This window comes from Erpetoichthys calabaricus, chromosome 5 (assembly GCF_900747795.2).
Source record: "Erpetoichthys calabaricus chromosome 5, fErpCal1.3, whole genome shotgun sequence".
Lineage (NCBI taxonomy): Eukaryota > Metazoa > Chordata > Cladistia > Polypteriformes > Polypteridae > Erpetoichthys > Erpetoichthys calabaricus.
The window spans coordinates 102,072,880-102,094,145 of NC_041398.2; the positions used below are offsets into that span (position 1 = coordinate 102,072,880).

Genomic DNA, 21,266 nt, shown 5'->3' on the forward strand with positions numbered 1-21,266 from the left:
AAATTAACAGAGGTTTTAATACCATGAGCAGCCAAAGAAGTATTTTGTCACAAAATATACTAAATATCAGGCTTAAAAAAGTCAGGCACAGAAACACTACGCAATAGCAGATGGCAGAAGCTGCTTTAAATGATACTAGCAAAGATGGCTTCAGTGAAATAAATACCAATGTTGCAACACTGAAGAAATCAAAACAACCAATAGGAAGATGGCTCACTAACTGTAGCATTCTGTACTCAATTCTGCCATATAAAAGTTCTGTATATGTCTGTCAAAGCAGTAGTATTCTCAGCATTTCAACGCAGTTAGACTGATATCTAATATGTCTAGTGCTTGAAGTGGGCTGGTACTCACTGGTATGCAGGACTGGCGCCTAGTTTCAAAACAGCACCTTTTCAGAATAAGCTTTTCAATTGGGGGTTCACACATCCTGGTGCACAAAGACTTGTAGGGGACCATAACTCTTTGACCAAATGTCACTTAGAACCGACAGGAATTTGGTTCCACTTTAAGCACTTAATAAGTCACTTTTAATCCAAAGACGCAAGTTAAGAAAAGTTAGTGAGTCACTTGCTTCTTAATTCAGTCTCATCATCTCTGCTTCAATGGACTGTGTACTGCAAGCTATTTTGGAGGAGGCCTAGTGGGCGTAATACAGCTTTCCATGAGCTACATTAACAGGAAACACTCAAGGTGGGTAGGTGGACATTTTTTCAAGACTATTCCATCAAATATAAAACAAACGAAAGTACAAAAATTAAGCTTTAATTCAAGCCATCTATCCATCCATTTTCTAAACCTGCCTATTGTAATATTATATTGCCAACAGCAACAAATGCCTACAAATGGAGTGGCAACCATATGGAAGTCAAATTACTTGCTATATTAATTATTAGGTAGACACAGTTATGTTTGAATTTTAAATCCAAGCATTACCTTTCTTATAAGTAGAGCATTTCTCCTGAAAAGTTCCTATCACATGCTTCACAGTTATTAAAACGTATAAAAGGCATGCACTGAAAAAAACAAAACATCCATCTATATATTCATCAACTGATCCTCTTATCTGTTCATTTATTTATTCATTCATCCACCACTGCATTTACTTAGTCTCCCATTCTTTTAGCCATCTGCTCCTTTATTCCACCACACTTTCCCTATCCCACCTTACCTAACAACAGAGTCTTTGCAATTTGAACCCTAGGTTGGCTATAACAGACACGAAAGGCAGGAACTTCATTTATCTTTGGGTGCTCTCATGCGCAAAAAAAAAGTTAAGTGGGAGAGTAGCAGAAACAATATTTGAACACACATACTGTACTTCCAAGGCTACAGAGCACTATACACACTTCCAATATATCCCTGTCCCTTCTTGATGTCACAGATTCGTAGAATGTTTTTAGCAGAAACAGAAATTGTTTGTTTTATTTTAGTGTTAGAAATGACAGATGTCTTCTTTGATTACATGGATTCCATGGAAGTTCCATGCATGTATCCATTTTTTGTATCCACTTTGTCCAGTTCAGGGTTGGGTGAGTCTATCCTAGCATTGATTGAAAGCCAGGAAGTAGATTTTCCACTAGTCCACCTCCATACTCACACACAAATGCTATGCAAATTTAGAGTTGTTACATGTAGCTTAAGGATGCTGGTGGAAAACCAAGTTCCTAGAAATATATAAACACTAGGAAAACAAGCAAAATCCACACAGGTCAGAAGCCATGGACTAGTAACATGCCACTCTTTTTCATATTTTTTACTACCCAAGCATATAAGATAATGCTATATCATCAGCCTTGGGGTCTACAGGCCATATTTAACAATGAAACAATCTGCTGCTGACTCTCCCTTCTTCAAGCATAACTAGTTCAGCACCTGCTTCCCAACTTGCTTCTGTCCCTCAGATGGGTAAACAAATTTCTGACTGTGGGCCCATTATCATTACAACTAAACTGCTGGCAGACCCACCACTGAACAGCAAGATACGATTTACCAATCTAAAAAATTCCCACTGGCACAAGTGGATTGTGAAAATTGATGGGTCGATGTGCTTTATAGGAGCATGATTGTTCAATTTAAGTTTTAACCCAAAGATATCAGATTATCATTCTAATCCCTCAAATGCATAACCCCGCATAGAGAGATGACTTCCACAAATGAATATTGGTCACTGAACTTGCATGGCAACGGTGCTAATAACTATAGCACCTTTGTTATATCTAATAATGTTGAATAACAGTAACTATGAATACTGAATGGGGTGAACAAAATAACACAAATCAAATGAAAAAGAAGTTTTCATGTGATGCAATAACCTTAGCTACAATGAGGACAACAGTCAGCACCCAGATTGCAGGTGCATCGTTCACCTAAACATCACTGAATCTTTATGGGATATTTTGAAGCACAGAGTAAAGGAGATTTCAACTTCTTTCATCCTTTAAAGTACTTGAGGATTGGTGCATTAGTCTACTACACACAACTCAGGACTTGTATGACAGCATTTCAAGAAGGGCCGAAGCTCTTCTGAAGGCAAAGGGTATCCCTATATCCTAGATAATGATTTATTGTTAGATGTTACTGTTATTTTATCCAACAATTTTTCTCTACATCTGCATCTAAATGCAGTAGCCAGAAGTGAATCACTGCTGTCTAGACTGCTATATCACTCACTGTGCTCCTTTGCTGCAATGCAGTTATTTAATGTGTGGGCTTAGCTACAAGGTACAGTAGTGCTCAAGAAAAGGAAATGGTCTAAAAATAGAGACTTACCGCCCACAGCCAGATCTCTTACTAACATGCAGTTATTTGATCTATAAACATAAATTATGCATTACAGGCACAAATAAACCCTGTTGTTTATCAAAGCTTTTGAATCACTGTAGGAAGTGGAATCGGAACCTCAAGGTCACGGGTTCAGGTTGCATCCCTTTGTCCGTGAACAAGTCACTTAACCTGGTCTGCACTTTGTTCATAATGTTTATATTGTATTGGACCGGTTTATTCATGGAAAGCACTTTGGGATGACATACACCATAAAAGGTGTTGTGTATTACAAAAAATGACTGACCTATTCTGCACAGTGGTATCCTAAAAGAAAACAGAAACACTTCCTAAGTTCATTAAACTATTTAAATGTTTAAGAACAGTAAAATTAACATACAATTTTGTAGGAGGAGCTGACATGGATGTAAACGTCTTCAATAATTACTTTTAATGTAAGCTTATTCCTTCTTTTATTTATTACAAATGGACCACTATGTTGTAAATGATGCTTGAAGTACAGTAGAGGACATTATGGCAGACACTATTGCCTGACTGGAAAGGTAAAAAGTGTAAAACTTCTAGGTGTGTCAATTAGTCAGCAATGCAACAATTCATTTAAAACTTTTTGCTTGCTCTAAACAAGACTTAAAAAAGCAACACTGACACTTTAGAATAAGCATTACCTACTGTATATTATAGTAAAGTGCCTAATAACTTACTACTATGCAATAAAACTGTTCCAAGGCTTTGTTTGAGTTACATAGTAATATGTGAATAACAAATGTACTGTGGCAAGACATCCGAAATGTTACCTGTCCTCTGTGTGAGGGCAGAAATCACACTGGAGTGGACAGTCAGCCTATACTCTAAATGACTTACAGTACTGTAAAATCATACATTTTGAGAAGAACTTGACTTTTCAGTTTTCAATAATAATTAAGCTGAAGTAGAATTCACCTCACCTCATATCTTTGAGTGCTCCTGTATTCCTCTCACATCATAACGATACATGTTAGCTGGTCTGGCAGCTCTAAATTGCTATATGTGTAAGTGCCGTGTGATTGATTTGTGCTTGATCCAGAATTGATTGCTGGCACGCACTGTATGCTGCTGGAATGTGCTCTGGCACCTGAGATCCTGAACTGGATCAGGTTTGATAAAGGGTGGGTATCATTGGCCTCTGCTTAAAATTATTTCAGGAAGTTAAAGCTGACGACCACCTTGTTAGTTCCAACCTGATTAAAATGTTTGTTAATACATAACAAGACTTGAACCTAAAGAATTAAAAAGTGAAGTTCCACTTTTTAATGATGGCTTGATAGGTACTCATTCAATAGTAACTATTTGACATTGAGCACATCATGTACTGTAACCTGTTTTTTTCCACGAATAAAAAATACATGTTAACAAATGCACTATATCTTTATAATTTTAAACAGCCTTGGGATGATGTTTACTTCAGAATTTGCTTTTCTTCAGACAGACAGTGTTTTTTTTTTGGTCTTAGAGTGGAAGGTCAGTTGTTTTCAACTGTTTCCATTCTGAGAATACAGTATATAACAATACTTCAGTTTATTGATCTATCATCATTTACAAATATCTTTTTAATTCCTTTTTCATGTTTATTGACCCTTACTGCTGCCTCATAGCTCCAGAAACTGGTCTCTGCCGATGTGGTGTTTTCACTTTCTCTCTGTGTCCGTGCAGGGTATGCTCATTAGTAACTCTAAACTGGTGTAGAGCTAGTTTGTGGTGTACAGTGGACTGGCACCCAGTCCACACTTATGTTGTAAATAGCCTTTAAGTCCTGTGACCCTGGAAGTGGAATAAATTGAAAATGAATGAATAAACTGAATGTGAAAAACATTCATTTGCTTTGTGCTGAGGATGCTCTGGCAGGTTGCTTGGTGATGGTGCCCTTTTCTTCTCAGTTTGCCTTACATAACAAGGTTAACTCTGACAAGTGATCACTTATTCACACAACCTCCCAACTGGGCAGTAACACAGGAAACAGGCGATATAGAGGGTGGGAGAAGAAGGATTAAAGGGGGATAGAGCACTTTATCAATAAATGTTAGCCAAAATAATGTGGTCATTTGGGGGGATGTGTTATGTATAAGACAGGAACTGAATTCCTTTTGTCCTGAGTTAATGGCACGAAATATCATACATTTAATATTTTTTTGCAAAGCTAAACTATAAGTTTTCCAGCAAATCAAATTTCAAGCAAATCACTAGTTCATCAGTAGATGTGATAAATTAATTTTAAAAAACTAGTTTTGTATTCTTGAATTACCCACAACTACAAATGCTTTTGATTCACACTTTAAGTATAACATAATATTTTAAGGTTACCTGATAAGTTTCAATTGGTTTGTTTTCCATGTTCAAATCCCATACTTTAACTGTGAGGTAATCCCTCGTTAGCAGATATCGTCCACTGTGACTGAACTTGACATCTGAGATGGAGGAAATGATTTCGGAGAAAAATGACCGATTGCTTGGATCCTCAGGCTCCTCAAAAACTATACCACCAAAAAGAAGAAGTAGAGAGAGGAAATAACTATTTCATACTCTGAATGTTTGACCAATCAAAACAAATACAAAATTTAATAAGACTATACGTTTTTTAAAAAACACAGTACATTAATGACAAAATACAACCACAACCAAAAATTATTATATTTTAAAATAGATAAGAGTATAGCATGGAATCAAAATTGCAAATACACACTGTATGTATTTCTTAAAGGGTGCCTAATGACCAAAATAAACTGTAGGCTCAAAAAAAAAATTGAAAGTCACAATAACATCTAACACTATCATCAATTAAAAAATCTTGGGTAAAAAAACCTTTATACAAATATAAAGACTATGATGAAGGAACTGTTCACATTTTGAGTGTACAAGTTGGACCATGACACGGGCTGAGTTAAGGTTGCTTTACCGTATTGGAGCATGCTTTTCAGATTAATGCTACAAAACCACAACAACAGATCATTACAAATTGCCTAAACTAAATGAATTAAAATATAAAAGTTGCCTCTGTACACTCTGGCTCAGTAAACATCTCAGAAAAAGCTCACCACTCCTTTCCACTTAATTCTTCTAAAAAAAAATCAAGCCTAGTTTTGAAAGTCCCAAAAGTCTTACTGTCTACCAGGCTACTTGTTAAGAAATCATTCCTAATGTTTGTGTGAAATTTACCACAGTTTCCAACTGTGTTCCCATGTTCTTGATGAACTCATTTTAAAATAACAGTCTCGATCCACTGTACTAATCCCCTTCATAATTTTAAACATTTCAATCATGTCACCTTTTAATCTTTTTTTGCTTAAACTGAAAAGGTTCAGCTCTTTTAATCTTTCTTCATAATTCATCCCATGTAGCACCCGGAACAAGCCTAGTCGCTCTTCTCTGGACCTTTTTGTGCACTGCTATGTCCTTTTTGTAGCTTGGAGACTAAAACTGCACACAGTACTCCAGATGAGGCCTCACCAGTGTGTTTTAAAGCTTGAACATAACCTCCTTGTTCTTGTACTCTACACATTGTGATATATAACCTAACGTTCTGTTTGCCTTCTTAATGGCTTCTGAACACAGTCGGGAAGTTGATAGTGTAGAGTCCACTAAGACTCCTAAATCCTTTTCATAAGGTGTACTCTCGATTTTCTGACTGCCCATTGTGTATTCAAACCTAACATTTTTACTTCCCATGTGTAATACTTTACATTTACTGACAATAAATTTCATCTGCCACAAATCTGCTCATGCCTGTATGCTGTCCAAATCTTTCTGTAATGATTTAACAGATTCCAAATTATCTGGTATATTGGTATCATTTGCAGACTTTACCAGCTTCTTACTTATATTCCAATCTAAATAATTAATAAATATTGAAAATATCAGTGACCCTAGCACTGACCCCAGTGAAACATCACTGTTAACATCACCCAATTCTGGTAAGATTCCTCGCACCGTAACCCCCTGCTTCCTGTGCCTGAGTCAATTCTGCACCCATCTAAAAATATCACCCTGAAGTCCCACTTCTTTTAGTTTGATGCCCAACCTCTCATGTGGCACCTTATCAAATGCTTTCTGAAAGTCAAGATAAATAATATCATATGCTCCACTTTGATCATATCCTTTTGTTACTTCCTCATAGAACTCCAGCATGTTGGTAAAACATGACCTTCCTCTTCTAGGCTCTTACTGACTATTTAGACAAACGCCTGTACTTGCCATGTGCTGCTCAATTTTATCCTTAATGACTCCTTCCATTAATTTTCCAGTGATGCATGTTAAGCTTAGTGGCCTATAGTTACTTAGATTTACCAGGTCACCCTCTTTATATGACTGGATAATATTTGCCATTTTCCAGTCCTTTGGAATCTCCCCAGTGCACAGTGACTTCCTAAAAATATATGTCAAGGGTTTATATATGTACTTGCTAGCCTCCTTAAGAACTCAAGGGTAAATATTATGTGGTCCTGGTGATTTGTTTGATTTCAGCCTATTTAATCTGAGCAGCACTTCTCCCTCCACAATTTCTACATCACCCAGAACCTCGTTAGTAGTCCCTTTTAATGCTTGTGAAGAACTCAGAAGAATGCAGGTTTAGAGTGTCTGCTATTTCACTGTCTGTATCTTTTAATTCCCCTTTACTATTCCTGATGCACTCCTCCTTGAATGTTCTAGCTTGTTAAACCTAAAATGAAACATATTGATTTTCTAAGGTTTGTCTTATCCTAGGGTATCAGAGGAAACTAGTACAGTTAGCGCAGAGATATTAGGCCAGCCATCCACTGAACCTCCACAAACAAATCATTTCCTTCATGGCAAAGGAAGCAAGGTTCAATCCAGGCTCATAAGGAACACAGTTAAGGAAATATTTAGCTTTTCTTGCCTCTGCTATGCAGTACTGGTCCATAATATTACTAAGATGGATGGATTGGTGAGTTAGCAGAAATGTTTGTGACCTTTGAGTAATTGGCCATCTAGTTAAAACATTGATCTTCTTCACAGAGAGGTTGCCAGAGCATATCAAAAATGACAGATCAACTGACAGTAGTCAGAATACAAATATTAACTTTTCTACAAGTAAACAAACAAGAAAGTATTTAAACATTTTTCAGAGTTTGCGCAACATGTTTTACCACTGTGACAACAGGACTAACCAAATCTCTTAAAATATAATCTGAAGCTGCACGATCCATAGGATTAAAATAGGTTAAAGATCCTCAGATTAATAATAAAGTCATACACACACGCACACATATATATAAATGTGTGTGTATACATATATCTAATACCATAGCCTGATATGATATGAAGTGATATGACATTTTGTATTTCTTTTTAGCAACAAAAAGGCAGAAAGAGTTAAATAAATAAATAAATAAATAAAACTGAGGAATGAACCACATGGATTTTCAGAGAAAGAAATGCAAATTAAAAATAAATCTACAGTACTTTACTGAAAGCAAATAAGGCTATGTGGCCAAGGAAGAAATGAAGATTTAAAAACCCCAGAGACTACATCTCCAATTGTAAGAACTATTACGGCAGACAGGGAGAATGCTTATAATGTCCCAGTTATTGCCCTGTCATCATGTGTAACATAAATTTACATAACAAGTGATGCCAGTCTAGTGCTGTTTTGTGTCAATTAAGGCTATAAATAAGGAAATGTACATTTGTATGGGTCGCTCTTTACTGATATAATAACTGTGGCATATAATCACACATTTCACTTATTGTTTGTGAGGCTGTTTAAAACACAATTCATACTGACGGGTACTTTAATGATGCCCAGGTTAGATTCCATTTATTAAAGGTTGATGCTTAAAGAACCATATACCTTAGAGGGTTTTACAGGGCTTATTTTAAGCATATGTGCATTTAAATTCACCCAGCTATCAAAGGAATGAACTCACCTTTATTTAACTACCATTCGCCTAAAATTTATTGAAAATAAAAATGAAAATGCAAAATGAACAGGTCACTTAATATCACATTTATGTAACTATTCTAAGGACATCATTCTGGTACCTAGCCCAGCATCTGAATTGTGTTTTTTAGAACAAAGCCATAGTTTCAAATCAGTTATATATTGCAGACAACTCATATAAAAAACCTTAGGGTGTTGTGCGCAATGAATTATGCTACATAAATGTTTTATGTATGATAAATAAAATGCATCATATTATACAATGTATATTGTAACACACTGTAATATACTGTATTAGAAGCATGGTAGAACAGTAGTTACTGCCGCTACCTTATATTTGTAGTCTGGTTACTGTCTGAGTGGAGTCCCCACAAATAACAAAGTCGTAGCAGGTGGTACGGGGGCACAGAACATTACTGGTACCCAGCTGCTTTCTGTTCAAGCCATATACAACACTCATTGCCTTAGAAAGGCAAACAGAATAAGTAAAGACCCCAGCCATCCTGCTCAGTCACTTTTCATACTCTTACTTCTGACAAACAGTGCACGAACATAGGCACTTGTCTCAGAATTAGGGACAGCTTATATGCACAGGATATAAGGCTGATGAACAGTCAATTATAAGGGTTCTGCATGGGTTTCCTCCAGGTGCTCCGGTTTCCTCTCACAGTCCAAACACATGCAGGTTAGGTAGACTGGCAATTCTAAATTGGCCCTAGTGTGTGCTTGGTGTGTGTGTGTGTCCTGCGGTGGGTTGGCGCCCTGCCCAGGATTGTTTCCTGCCTTGTGCCTTGTGTTGGCTGGGATTGGCTCCAGCAGACCCCCGTGACCCTGTGTTAGGATATAGCGGGTTGGAAAATGGATGGATGGATGGATATATATACAGTATATATATATACACACACAGTGTCCTCCACTATTATTGGCAATTATAAAAATTAGTAAGAAAAATCATTGCTTGCTGAAAAATCGTCATCTTGCACTGAAAAAATGAGAAACATCTGACTTTTATTTGAAACAAGTTCATTCAAAGAAAAACAAAGCCCTCGTCAAGAAATAAATATTTTTAACTAAAACACATGTGCCACAATTGTTGGCACCCCTGCATTTAATACTTTGTGCAACCTCCTTTTGCCAATATAAAGGCACAGAGTCTTCTCTTATAACCTTTTATGAGGTTGGAGAATACAGAGCATTGCATCTGAGACCATTCTTCTTTACATAATCTCTCCAGATCATCCAGGGTACTAGGCCCCTCTCCTATGTACTTTCCTCTTCAGCTCACTCCACAGGTTTTCAATAAGGTTCAGGTCAGGGGACTGATGTAGCCACGGCAGAACTTTGATTTTGTGGTCAGATAACCATTGCAGGGTTGGTTTGGACATGTGTTTCGGATCACTATCCTGCTGGAATGTCCAATGATGACCCAGTTTTAATTTCCTGGTAGAGGCAGCCAGGTTTTGATTTTAAATCTCCTGTTATTTCATGGAATCAATGACGCCATGTACCCTAACAATGCTTCCAGGACCTTTGATGGAAAAAATAACCCGTGTATAGGATAAATCTCTAGTTTTTATAAGAATACCAGGTTCCATAGAACAAGTAAGCCATAGCTAAGAAACTTATAATCAGACATTGATTAATCCTACTAACTGTCAGTCAGTCAGTCATTTTCCAACCCGCTATATTCTAACGCTATATCCTAACACAGGATCATGGGGGTCTGCTGGAGCCAATTCCAGCCAGTACAGAGCGCAAGGCAGGCACAAATCCCGGGCTGGGCGCCAGCACACCACAGGGCACACACACACACACACACACACACACACCAAGCACACACTAGGGACAATTTAGGATTGCCAATGCACCTAACCTGCATGTCTTTGGACTATGGGAGGAAACCCACGCAGACACAGGGAGAACATGCAAACTCCACAAAGGGAGGACCTGGGAAGCAAACCCAGGTCTCCTTACTGCGATGCAGCAGTGCTACCACTGTGCCACTGTGCCGCCCTCCTTCTAACTGGTTTGTGGAAAATTAATCTTACAAACTCATTTAAGAGCCAGTCTCAAACAAATGATGTTTCGTTGGGCAATTCTATACAACAAATCAAAAGTGGAAATATAATTCTTAAGTCTGTGCCCCCTTTTTTAGAAAAAAAGGCAGTGACAGATAAGAGAAAAGATGGATAACAAAACATCTACGTTAAAAATAATATACTGTAGATCAATGAATTGTCATATTTATTTACAAAATAAAATATAATATAGTATTAAAATTAGTTAATTCATATAGTATTGTAACAACCAGTGTAATAAGGAAACACAACTCAGTGGTGCTGGAGTTTTTTTACGTTCTACTTGGAGTCTTCGTTTAGTAACAAATAGTACCCTGTCTTATACTCTTATCTGGGCTGTGGAGCACACCTCCAAAACAATAAAAGAAAGCTTTTCCTACCATTCAGTTTACCTCCTGCCACTCACATTCTGTCTTTCTCTCAACTGCAAACACTCCTGCGTATTGTCTCCTGACTTCTTACTCAAAAATTCCTTCCACTGCACCTTCCTTTTTCTCCTAACTTCTCCTGTCACTCATCCTCTAACAGACGTGTCTGCCCCTTACAGAACATCATTATTCAGAAGTGAGATTGGTCTGTATGATGCACATTGTAATAAATCTTTATTTTTCTAAGGAAAACAGATAATTAATGCTTGGCGAAAAGTTTGAGGTAGAATTTTATAGTCTCTGACTTCTATAAATGTTACTAATAAAAGGGGACCTGACTTACAGTAATTGAACATTTTTATAATATTCAGCAGTGCAGCCATCAGGGCCTGATGCTTTCCCACTTTGAAGTGAGTTTATAGTGTCTAGTAATTCTGACAGTGTCAGAGGTTTATCCAATTCCTCTGCATTGACAGTATCTAGCTGTGGTATCCGTAATGTATCAAAAATTGGATTAGATTGGGTCTTGTATTCTTTAAGCTGAGTAGAATATAACAACTTATAAAAGTCTCGAAATGTGTGCATTATATTTTTATGGTCAATGATTTTATCTCCTCCTGTGTTGGTGATTACTGATATTGCATTACGAACTTCCAGCTTGCGTATTTGTTGAGCTAATTTTTTATTAACCTTCTCTCCAAGTTCAAAGTAATGATGTTGTGATTTAAAAATTAGTTGTTCTGTTTGTTCTGTTGTCAAGAGGTTGAGTTCTGATTGCAAAGCTTGTCTTTTCCTAAAAAGTGCCTCATTTGGAGACTTAGCATGTTCTTGATCTATTCTGGTAATTTCGCTGATTAACTCTGAGGCATTGTTGGTTTCTGATTTATTTTTGTGGGAGAGATATCAGATAATCTGTCCTCTTAAAAATGCCTTCAGAGTTTCCCAGAAGAAGGAATATGCTCTTAAGTATGGATTTAGAAATCTCCATGGGTGTGATAAAACAAAACATAATATAACAGAATTTAAAAAGAAAATTACAATGCAGGAGAATATTAACATTGATATATTAACATTACAGTGAGTGGTTTCCATGTTCAATAAGTTTTTCAATTTTGTCGACATCACGGTTTATATCGTTGATTGTTGTTCTTCCTACTCAGTAAATTGAAGCAATACTTGAAGCATTTTTACCGTTTTGTAAACATTTAATAATTAAATTTTTTTGTGACAATTCCAACACCACATGCTTATGTTTATCAGCCATACCAATGTATGGTAGATTAATTATAATAGAAGAGAAAAGCTTTAAAAAGTTATTAAAACTGAAGGTACGCAACTGACACTGTGATTTCAAAATGCAGAATGACACGTGGTGCTGGAGAAGAACACCACCTGCAAGCAGAAGGAATTGTTCCAATGTGCAGAGCTCACAGTGTACCACACGGCAGTAGTAGTACAGTAATAGGTAGGCACTGGCATAACTTTTTTTTTGGGCCCTGACGGTTAACAGAGGCTGACAGTTAATTGAGTGACAAATAATTGAGGTTTTACTGTATGTATATATTGTATTATTTTATTGATTACTGCAAGTGTGTCTAAGTTATTTGTTGAAAATTGGTATATTATCAGGTTTTGACAACAGAGAAAGTAAAAGGTTATTTGTGTGCTTCTTGAAATTTCTCTTTATAAATCTGGCGTCCTGGCTTGAATGTGAGAAAGAGCTATCCCAGAAAAGCATGGATGTTTTGCCCACCACTGGTACCCACATGAAGGGGTGGTTTCTGCCTTGCTGTCAAGTCAGAAATGGACCTAACCTTTGTGGCCAGGGATAGACAGATTCTTTTATAATAAAATGACAATATTGACCATAGTTATTGTTTTTTTTGTGTTGTGTATTTAATTAGCTGAAACATTTGCCCAAATTTCAATTTTCTCAACTCTCTTATTCCATTACAAGAATGTGAGGAACAAAAGCTTAAGCTTGCAGAATTAGGTGAAATGTAGACTCCAACCTTGACAGTGTCAATCCCCTGGAGACCACACTTACAAACAACTTGCAGTAAAAAAATAATTGAGGTGATCAGGAAATTAAGAGGTTAAAACATGACTCAGAATAGGTAGTCAAAGTAGCCAGAAGTTCATTACCAGCAAATCTAACAGTGCCAAGCATCCAATATGAAACAAAAATGGTTGTGAATATAATGCTTCCAGAATTCAAAAACTCCTTTTTAACTAAGAAAGAAGTCCATAACAAAAGGAATCATAAGCAGAAATGTTTGTTTTTAGGACAGCAAGTGATCCCACAACATCATCTTGAGTGACAACAAAATTAACAATTTCATGTGAACAACTGAGTCACCTGATGGCAAAAAACATGGAAATGTAAATATATACAGTAGTTGCACCTATAAAAAGTTATACATAATGGAAATTATTAAAAAAAATCAAAACTACATAACAAATAACACAAATAGTTATGACACAGTGACCACACAAGGAAATTAATACAGATCACTCATTGTTGTATGATAGCTTTGCTAATCCTTCAGCCACAACACTTTCTCTTTAAGTACATATTTTTTTAATGTACAAATATACTCGCTGAGCAAATTATTAGGAACATGTGTACAGCTGCTCATTCATGCAATTATTTAATCACCCAATCATGTGGCAGCAGCACAATGCACACAATTCCGCAGATAGGAGGTTAGGAGCTTCTGTTAATGTTCACATCAAACACCAGAATGGGGAAAAATGTGATCACAGTGATTTTGACTGTGGCATGATTGTTGGTGCCAGTCAGGATAGTTTGAGTATTTCTGTGACTGCTGTTCTCCTGGGATTTTCACTCATAATAGTCTCTGGGATTTAAAAAAAAAAAACAGAGGTTCTGTGGATAGAAGCACCTTGTTGATGAACGAGGTGCAGGGGGAATGTCCACATTGGTTTGAGCTGACAGAAAGGCTACAGTAGCTCAGATTAAGATTTACCTAAACTGTGGTGAACAGAAAAGCATCTCAGAATGCACAACATGCAGAACCTTTGGCTACAACAACAGGAGACCATGTCCAGATCCACTCCTGTCAGTGAAGAACTAAAATTTGATTCTGTAGTGGGCACAGGCTCACCAAAACTAGACTGCTGAAGACTGAAAAATCATAAACTGGTTTGATTAATCTCGATTTCTGCTGAGGCATACAAACAGTGTGGTTAGAATTTGGCACCAATAGCATGAATCCATCCACCCAACCTGCCTTTTATTAATAGGATACTGGCATTGGTGTAATAAGAGTGGGTGATTTTTTCTTGGTACATTTTAGGCCCACTAATACCAATCAATATTTGCTTAAATGCCATGGCCTATTTGAGTATTGTTGTTGACCATGTAAATCCTTTCATGGGCACAATTTACCCATCTTCTAATGGCTACTTCCAGCATGATAAAACACCATGACCAAAAGTCATCTGTGATTCAGTCCACCCTTGCCAAACAACCCTGACTCACTTTGAATCCTTAACAACTTGGCCAAAAGACAAGGAACACTGAACTGACCTATATGGCTTTATTTATTTAGGCAGTTACATTTATTTTGCTGCTGTAGTCCATGTTTGCATGAACAGTGACAGACGAACAAACCAAATATTTTTTCTCCTGCCCACTATAAATTTGGTTCTTCATGCACTATACAGTAACAGTATGAGTAATTGAAGGTATGCTCTTTATGCTCCAGCATCCAATGCACCAGTGCTTCTACCCTAGGTTAGTGAGAATGAGAATGTGTGCCCCCACCCGCACCCCCCTGCCAATCCACTGGTACTGTATTCAGGGTTAGTACTGGGACAGATTCTACCTCCCATGACCCTGAATTGAATCAGCATATTATAAAATGGATGGATACACAAATACTTTTTTGTGGAAAGGATCAATAAAACTGTGGGATGTTGAAGGTTTCCACTCTTAACTGCAATTCCTTAAGATCTGAGCCAAACCATTTCATATATATATATATATATATATATATATATATATATATATATATATATATATATATATATATATATATATATATATACATATACATATACATATATATATATATATATATATATATATATATATATATATACACAATATATATGTTTTTTTTTATTTTAACATAACCATTTTCTAAACACATCTATTTATTTATATTACACATGTAAAAATCTTTTGTAATCTGCTTTCTTTAAATTATTAAATTATTGTTAATTATAATATAAATTCACTTTGCAAATTCACTGATGGTTCTTTTTAATGATGTCTCACATTCAAGAAGGCTAGAATGTGTCTGAGTGTCTCATTGGCTTCACATGCATGCTGTAAATTGAATTGTGTTTGTATTCTGTGGTTCAGGTCAACCAAAGGTAAAAAGCGTATTGATGAATTAACATTTAAACAATCAAAAATAGCAGTCTTATTCAACTTCAAGACAAGCAGTTTTGCTTTTTCATTAAACTGCCATTGTCATTTAAGAAAATGTGATATTTAATTTACTTTATTAAACACTGACCTTTAAATCTATCTCTTTGTCACACTGAATATTCCTTTGGTTAATGCCAATCTCTGTGCTTCAGTATGATATCAAATGAGATTTACAGTAAATTGCTGAATCCTTTTAAAAGTTACAGTCTGATTATACAATATTGGCCTACTTTACCATTTCTGGGATCGTAAGATGTAGTATCTGTTCATCTTGTGTCATAAAGCTCTACTTCTATCCATGTCTCACCTTCGGCTTCACTATATGGCCTTGCCCACTTATTCTCCACCTTTTCTTTCACATCAATGTTTTCCTTCAACTTTGTAGCTTCTTTCTTCTCTCTAGTTGAATTACACTCATCCTCCTGATCATTCTCATCTTGGTCGTTTCAAACTCTGCTCATTAACTTTCCCTTCCATACATCATACACCTCTGCACACATCTTGTACAGTACAGAGGTTTGAATATAATTCAGGAGGGGAGACAGTGCTTGGAGTGCCTTCAATGAATGTTAGCACCATTGAGTCATGAATGTATATTTTGAAACTTTGTGCATATTAGACAATATACAGTACTGTCTAGAAAGGTGAATGAAATGCTCTGCTCAGAGGGAAATTCAGGAGCAAGCAAGCAACAAGCAACAAAGCTTCAGACTCTTTCCTGAAAACTTGGCTCAAGCAAATGTGTGTCAATAAAGTACAGAAGTTGTTGTTTCATTATAGTTGTTTCTTTCTTTATTGGTTGATAACAGTAATGCATAACATATTTTAACCTGTTCAAATGTTCTTTGTTGTTGAATTCCTGACTGTTCAGTAAAGCAAACTGCAAAATTTAGAAGGGCATAGACAGCCTTCCAGATAAGTATGGTCACTGGAATTGATGTAAAAATTGTGCAATTTTTTCCCTAAATCCAAGCGCAGATGAATTTAATCTAATGCTTCATTTCTTCCTATAGATTGAGTGTAGCACTCTCTACCTTTATTAATTTTTGCCACTTGAATTTTGAGGCAACCATAATGCAGAACTTGCTAGTTTAAAAAATACTTTAAACAAATTGTTGTGAATAATAACTGCAGATAACATTTTAGAAAAAGCCATGCATGTAGTTGGTTTGAAAGATATGCCACATTAAACACTCTGTAATCAAGTAATATAAATATGCATATAGATACTGTACTGCGGTGGGCTGGCGCCCTGCCCAGGGTTTGTTTCCTGCCTTGCGCCTGGTGTTGGCTGGGATTGCCTCCAGCAGACCCCCATGACCCTGTAGGTAGGATATAGTGGGTTGGATAATGGTTGGATGGATGGGTAGATACTGTAACTGTAGATTTCAAACCACATCTAGCACTCAGAATTTCAGACATGGTTTTTGGAACCTGTACTTTCTTTATAATTAGGGTGTGATTATAAGGAACTTAATTTGCCAATTATCTAATTTGCTGATGAATCTAAATGGTTAAGAATTAAAGATGATGTATATTGCCTGCCCTTATTTACATATTGTATTTAATTTTTATATGCACCTTGCTAGTTGTCACCATTTTTTAGAGGCAATAAAACAGAAATATCATGTGACCCTAAACCATTTTGCATATCCAACATGTTAAGTGATGTTACATATGCTCTCCAATCTGTCTCTAAAAAAGATAGCTATGGCTGAGACAGGACTACACACTCTTTTAATGTATACAGTACACTACCAGGGTGTCAGCAATTACTTGCACTTTTGTGGTAGTTTTGTTTGGGTTGGCTAAGCAACTTTACTCACACACATGTGGAAATATGATGTATCTGTGATCACAATGTTGACCTTGACCTGTCAGTTTCTCTTGTTCTTTTCTAGGACTAAACATGGGAGCTTAATTCTCTGTTTGCACCAAAGAACAGTGGCGAGCAAGGGTCTGTTTTTTATGGTCTTGAAGGTGTGCAAGAAATCCTCATGAATTTGTCAGAGATCCTACTCCTTTTTAAAACTTGTCCAACTGTTTTTGCACTTCTCAATCCATTCGTAAACAATTCCACCATTCTATTGCGCAGAAAGCCTTCTTTAGTTTTTGGCACCTGATACTCCATTAGCCCATAAAAAGCAGATAACAACTCACTGCTCTTCTTAGGTGCAAATGAAGAACAGAGTCAGCCATGTTTACTCCTAGAAGACAAGAGAAACTGACTGATCAAAGCTGAACTTTAACTTCTATGACCACAGACATACCCTGTTTCCACATGTGTGCCGGAAAAGCTGCATGGCCAACCAAAACAAAATTATCACAAATGTGTGGATAATTATTGACTTACCCCCTTACTTAAATATCTCTACTGCTCTTATTCAATTTTTCATCTCACCCGAATGACATTGCCCTATACGTCATTCTTCATCTTCTTGCTGGACTGACACAGTGTAATCAGGTGAGGGGCTCAGCCATCCTGGAGAGGACTTAAGAACTACTGCCTCTCATATTCAGCAGGATTCAGTTGAGGTGATTTGCACATGGAAACTGGAATACCCTTTTGGTGCCTTCCAAAGAAGATGTTTAAAGCACAGTCCACTAAGAGAAGCCCTGGGGCAGAGAGGCTCTTTTAGCAGGCCTGAGAGTATCTAGGAGGGATTGAAGTAGCTTCTTAGGACAGAATTGCATGGTCAGTACAGCTGAGAGAGTGCTGTATCAGGAGAATCAAAGTGACAATAATGTATATTGTTATAATATCAATTTGCATAGACTAAATCCTTAATCAGTAACCACTAATCTGGGCCCAAAAAAGCTATTTAAAACCAGAAAAAAATATACTTAAAGCTCCAATAACAGAACAGCTACAAATGGCTATTGGCTAGCTAATTGTCTATGAAGTTTGTTCACTCTACCAGTGTCTATAGGGGGGTTCTGAGGTACTTTAAAAGACAATCCAAATACAGATTTATAATTGGTGGAAGAATTGTCCGCTATTAGTGGGGTTTTACTTTTAACAAGTGTTTGCCCTAATGTTCCCTCCAGGGGTGTTCAATACCTTAAGCCAGATGCTGCCAGCATTGGCGTTCACAACTGTTGCCCAGTTCTGCAAAAATAGGTTTAGAAAGTGATAGATGTATAATAATTTAATATTATATAGTATTTTAAGTACAATAGTACTTTAATTCCCTCCCTGTAATAATGATATTGGAAGCAAAAATGGCAAAAGACAATTTCAGAAAATCCCCAATGACTCGGTATATCACACATCTCACTTAGAAATGACAGAAAGAGGCAAGTGATATCCTTAAGGCATGTATTTAAATTGTGCCTTGACAGATGGAACCTTATCAAAATTTACTAAACAACTTTCCCCCAAGCCAGTAGGCTGCATTAGTGATACATCTAATGAAGGCTTCACATCAAAAATGTTGGTCCACTAACCTGCTTTGTAGGTCTAAACTTCTGATTTTTTTCCCAGAGGGAAAAGAACCTTTTTCTCCTTTGGAAGATGTTCTCTAATACAATGCTTCACTAACTCTACTGTATATAACACCAATTGTACATTTTCATTTTGTTTATTTCTATCAAGGTACTTTTTAAATTACTATTCATGTTTCATGATACAGTTGTGCCATCAACATTTGGTTCCTGCACATTAAACTAGCAACCTTATGTCTGGATTGGAAGTGAATGAAAATGAATGGCTGGATGAATTTTCAAGATGAAAACTACCCAGAACCTCTCTAAATATTCAACACAGCAGTTCACAGTAACCCTTATTCTTAAAAATAAGTATGTGCTAGACAGGAATTGACAGTAAAGTATTTGTAACCTCACATTCATAGACACTAAATTCTAATGCATCTCCTTATCTGCACATACAACTGATGAAAAAGCACCTGAAAACCAAGCCTACATTCTTAACACAGTAAAATTATTCTACCTGAGTAGTGATTCATTATTTTTACTGGTCTATAATGCTATGTAATCATTATGTATCATTGTATAGGTACTTGACCCTGAACAAGTTGGTAAACAAGCATCAAAATTATCCAAAATAAGGTTTTTATTAATTGAAATAATGTGAAGTACTATATTAAAAGAAGAAAGTCAAAGGTTCCAACCTCATTATGCTCCATCAGTCCTAAAGTGTCTCTTCCTAAACCTGCACTCACCTTAACAGATCTCTGCCTCTCATCATCACATACGCTCTGCTTACATACAGGATTATCATCACATCATATGGGGGAATCTAAAACTTTTTGGGGCCACATTACTAGAATGGCCCCTTTTGTGTCACTCAGTCACCCACAGTGTTTGCCTGTTGGAAAAATTATTTAGAAATTCTCTTCTCAATGTTCAGGGTTTCAGTGACTCCTTGCTGCTACCTAAGAGTTTAAAAAATTAAACATGTCACCTTTGTTACTTTGGTGCCCCTGGATAGTTCCTGTGCACTGCTCACAATGACAGATGTGGACACACTGACACTCACTCATGCAGGGTCAGTGTGGAGTCACCAGCTAACATAATGCTGATATCTTTGGGATTTGGGAGAAAGATGGAGAACCTATTGAAAAGCCCAAACAGACATGGAGAAATGTGCAAAATCCACATAAATGCTGACTCAATTTGGAACTGAAACTTGGGCAGCAGTGCTACCCACTGTGCCCATTATAGATATTTACCAAATACCTATATTATGAATAAATACATACACTGTATACTTACTGTAACATTGCTCAATCCTGTTCAGGGGGAACTGAAGCCTATCTTGATAGCACTGGGTGCAATGCAGACAACAACCCTGGACACAGCACCATTCCATTGCAGGGCCATTAGAAAAAACATCTTAATAATATATGGATTTGCATAACTATATGAATTATAATATATAAATTAAATTTCATGCTACTATTTTATTCTTTCTCTATTCCTCTATTTTGATTGAGAACCTTTATTATTTGCCTTGTCTAGCTTTCGGGCATAATCAGCTGGTGGGCTGAAAATGTGGAGGGTCTCTAATTTTATCTCTTAAAGCAGTACCATTTTCACTTGACAGGCTTGACTGGCTGATCCCAGTAACTAAAATCCACAGGGGTCTGACATCATCTGCTAGGTCTCTTAAATACTTGACTGACAGAAGCTGAAATTCAGAGATAAAATGAGGCTGTTGGGCACTATCGCAGTTTAGGACATCAGCAATAAAGATTGAAAGCTATTCCAATAAAGATGAATAGTGAGACTGTAGGCATAGTTTTTTCAGTAAAGGATGACATGGCTTAAACTTTTGCACGGCTGTTGCTCATCTGAAATGAATGCTTTCAAACTTTGTATTTTACTGAACTAGGCCTCATATTAAGACTGAGACTCATACATAACATACACAGTTATGATAAATAACCAATTATTTGGCAAAGTGGGGCAGTGGTTAGTGGTTTATTTATAGCTCCAGAAAAATAGTTTTGATCACTCTTTGCTTGACTGTATGGGTTTTTCTCTTGTTTTTCTGCTTTGCTTTCCAAATCTTAAAGATGTGTGTTAGGTTTGTTGGGGAACTTAAATTGTGCATGTAAACATGTGCCTAATGATGGAGTGACATCTTTTCTGGATTTGTAGCTTCTAATTGGTGCTACATA

At 36.7% G+C, this 21,266-nt stretch overlaps 2 protein-coding genes across 3 annotated transcripts in view; both read right to left on the minus strand.

Annotated features, from left to right (window-relative positions):
• The window catches only part of LOC114651841 (janus kinase and microtubule-interacting protein 1-like), a 558,596-nt gene that overhangs the window by 529,611 nt on the left and 7,719 nt on the right, over positions 1-21,266 (minus strand). The window lies entirely within an intron of this gene.
• The window catches only part of LOC114651844 (serine/threonine-protein phosphatase 2A 55 kDa regulatory subunit B gamma isoform), a 265,474-nt gene that overhangs the window by 25,544 nt on the left and 218,664 nt on the right, over positions 1-21,266 (minus strand). For both annotated transcript variants that reach the window (XM_051928221.1, XM_028801862.2), the window contains one exon: positions 5,122-5,291. In XM_051928221.1, the coding sequence (XP_051784181.1) occupies positions 5,122-5,291 (170 nt within the window). The remainder of the gene's footprint in view (positions 1-5,121; positions 5,292-21,266) is intronic.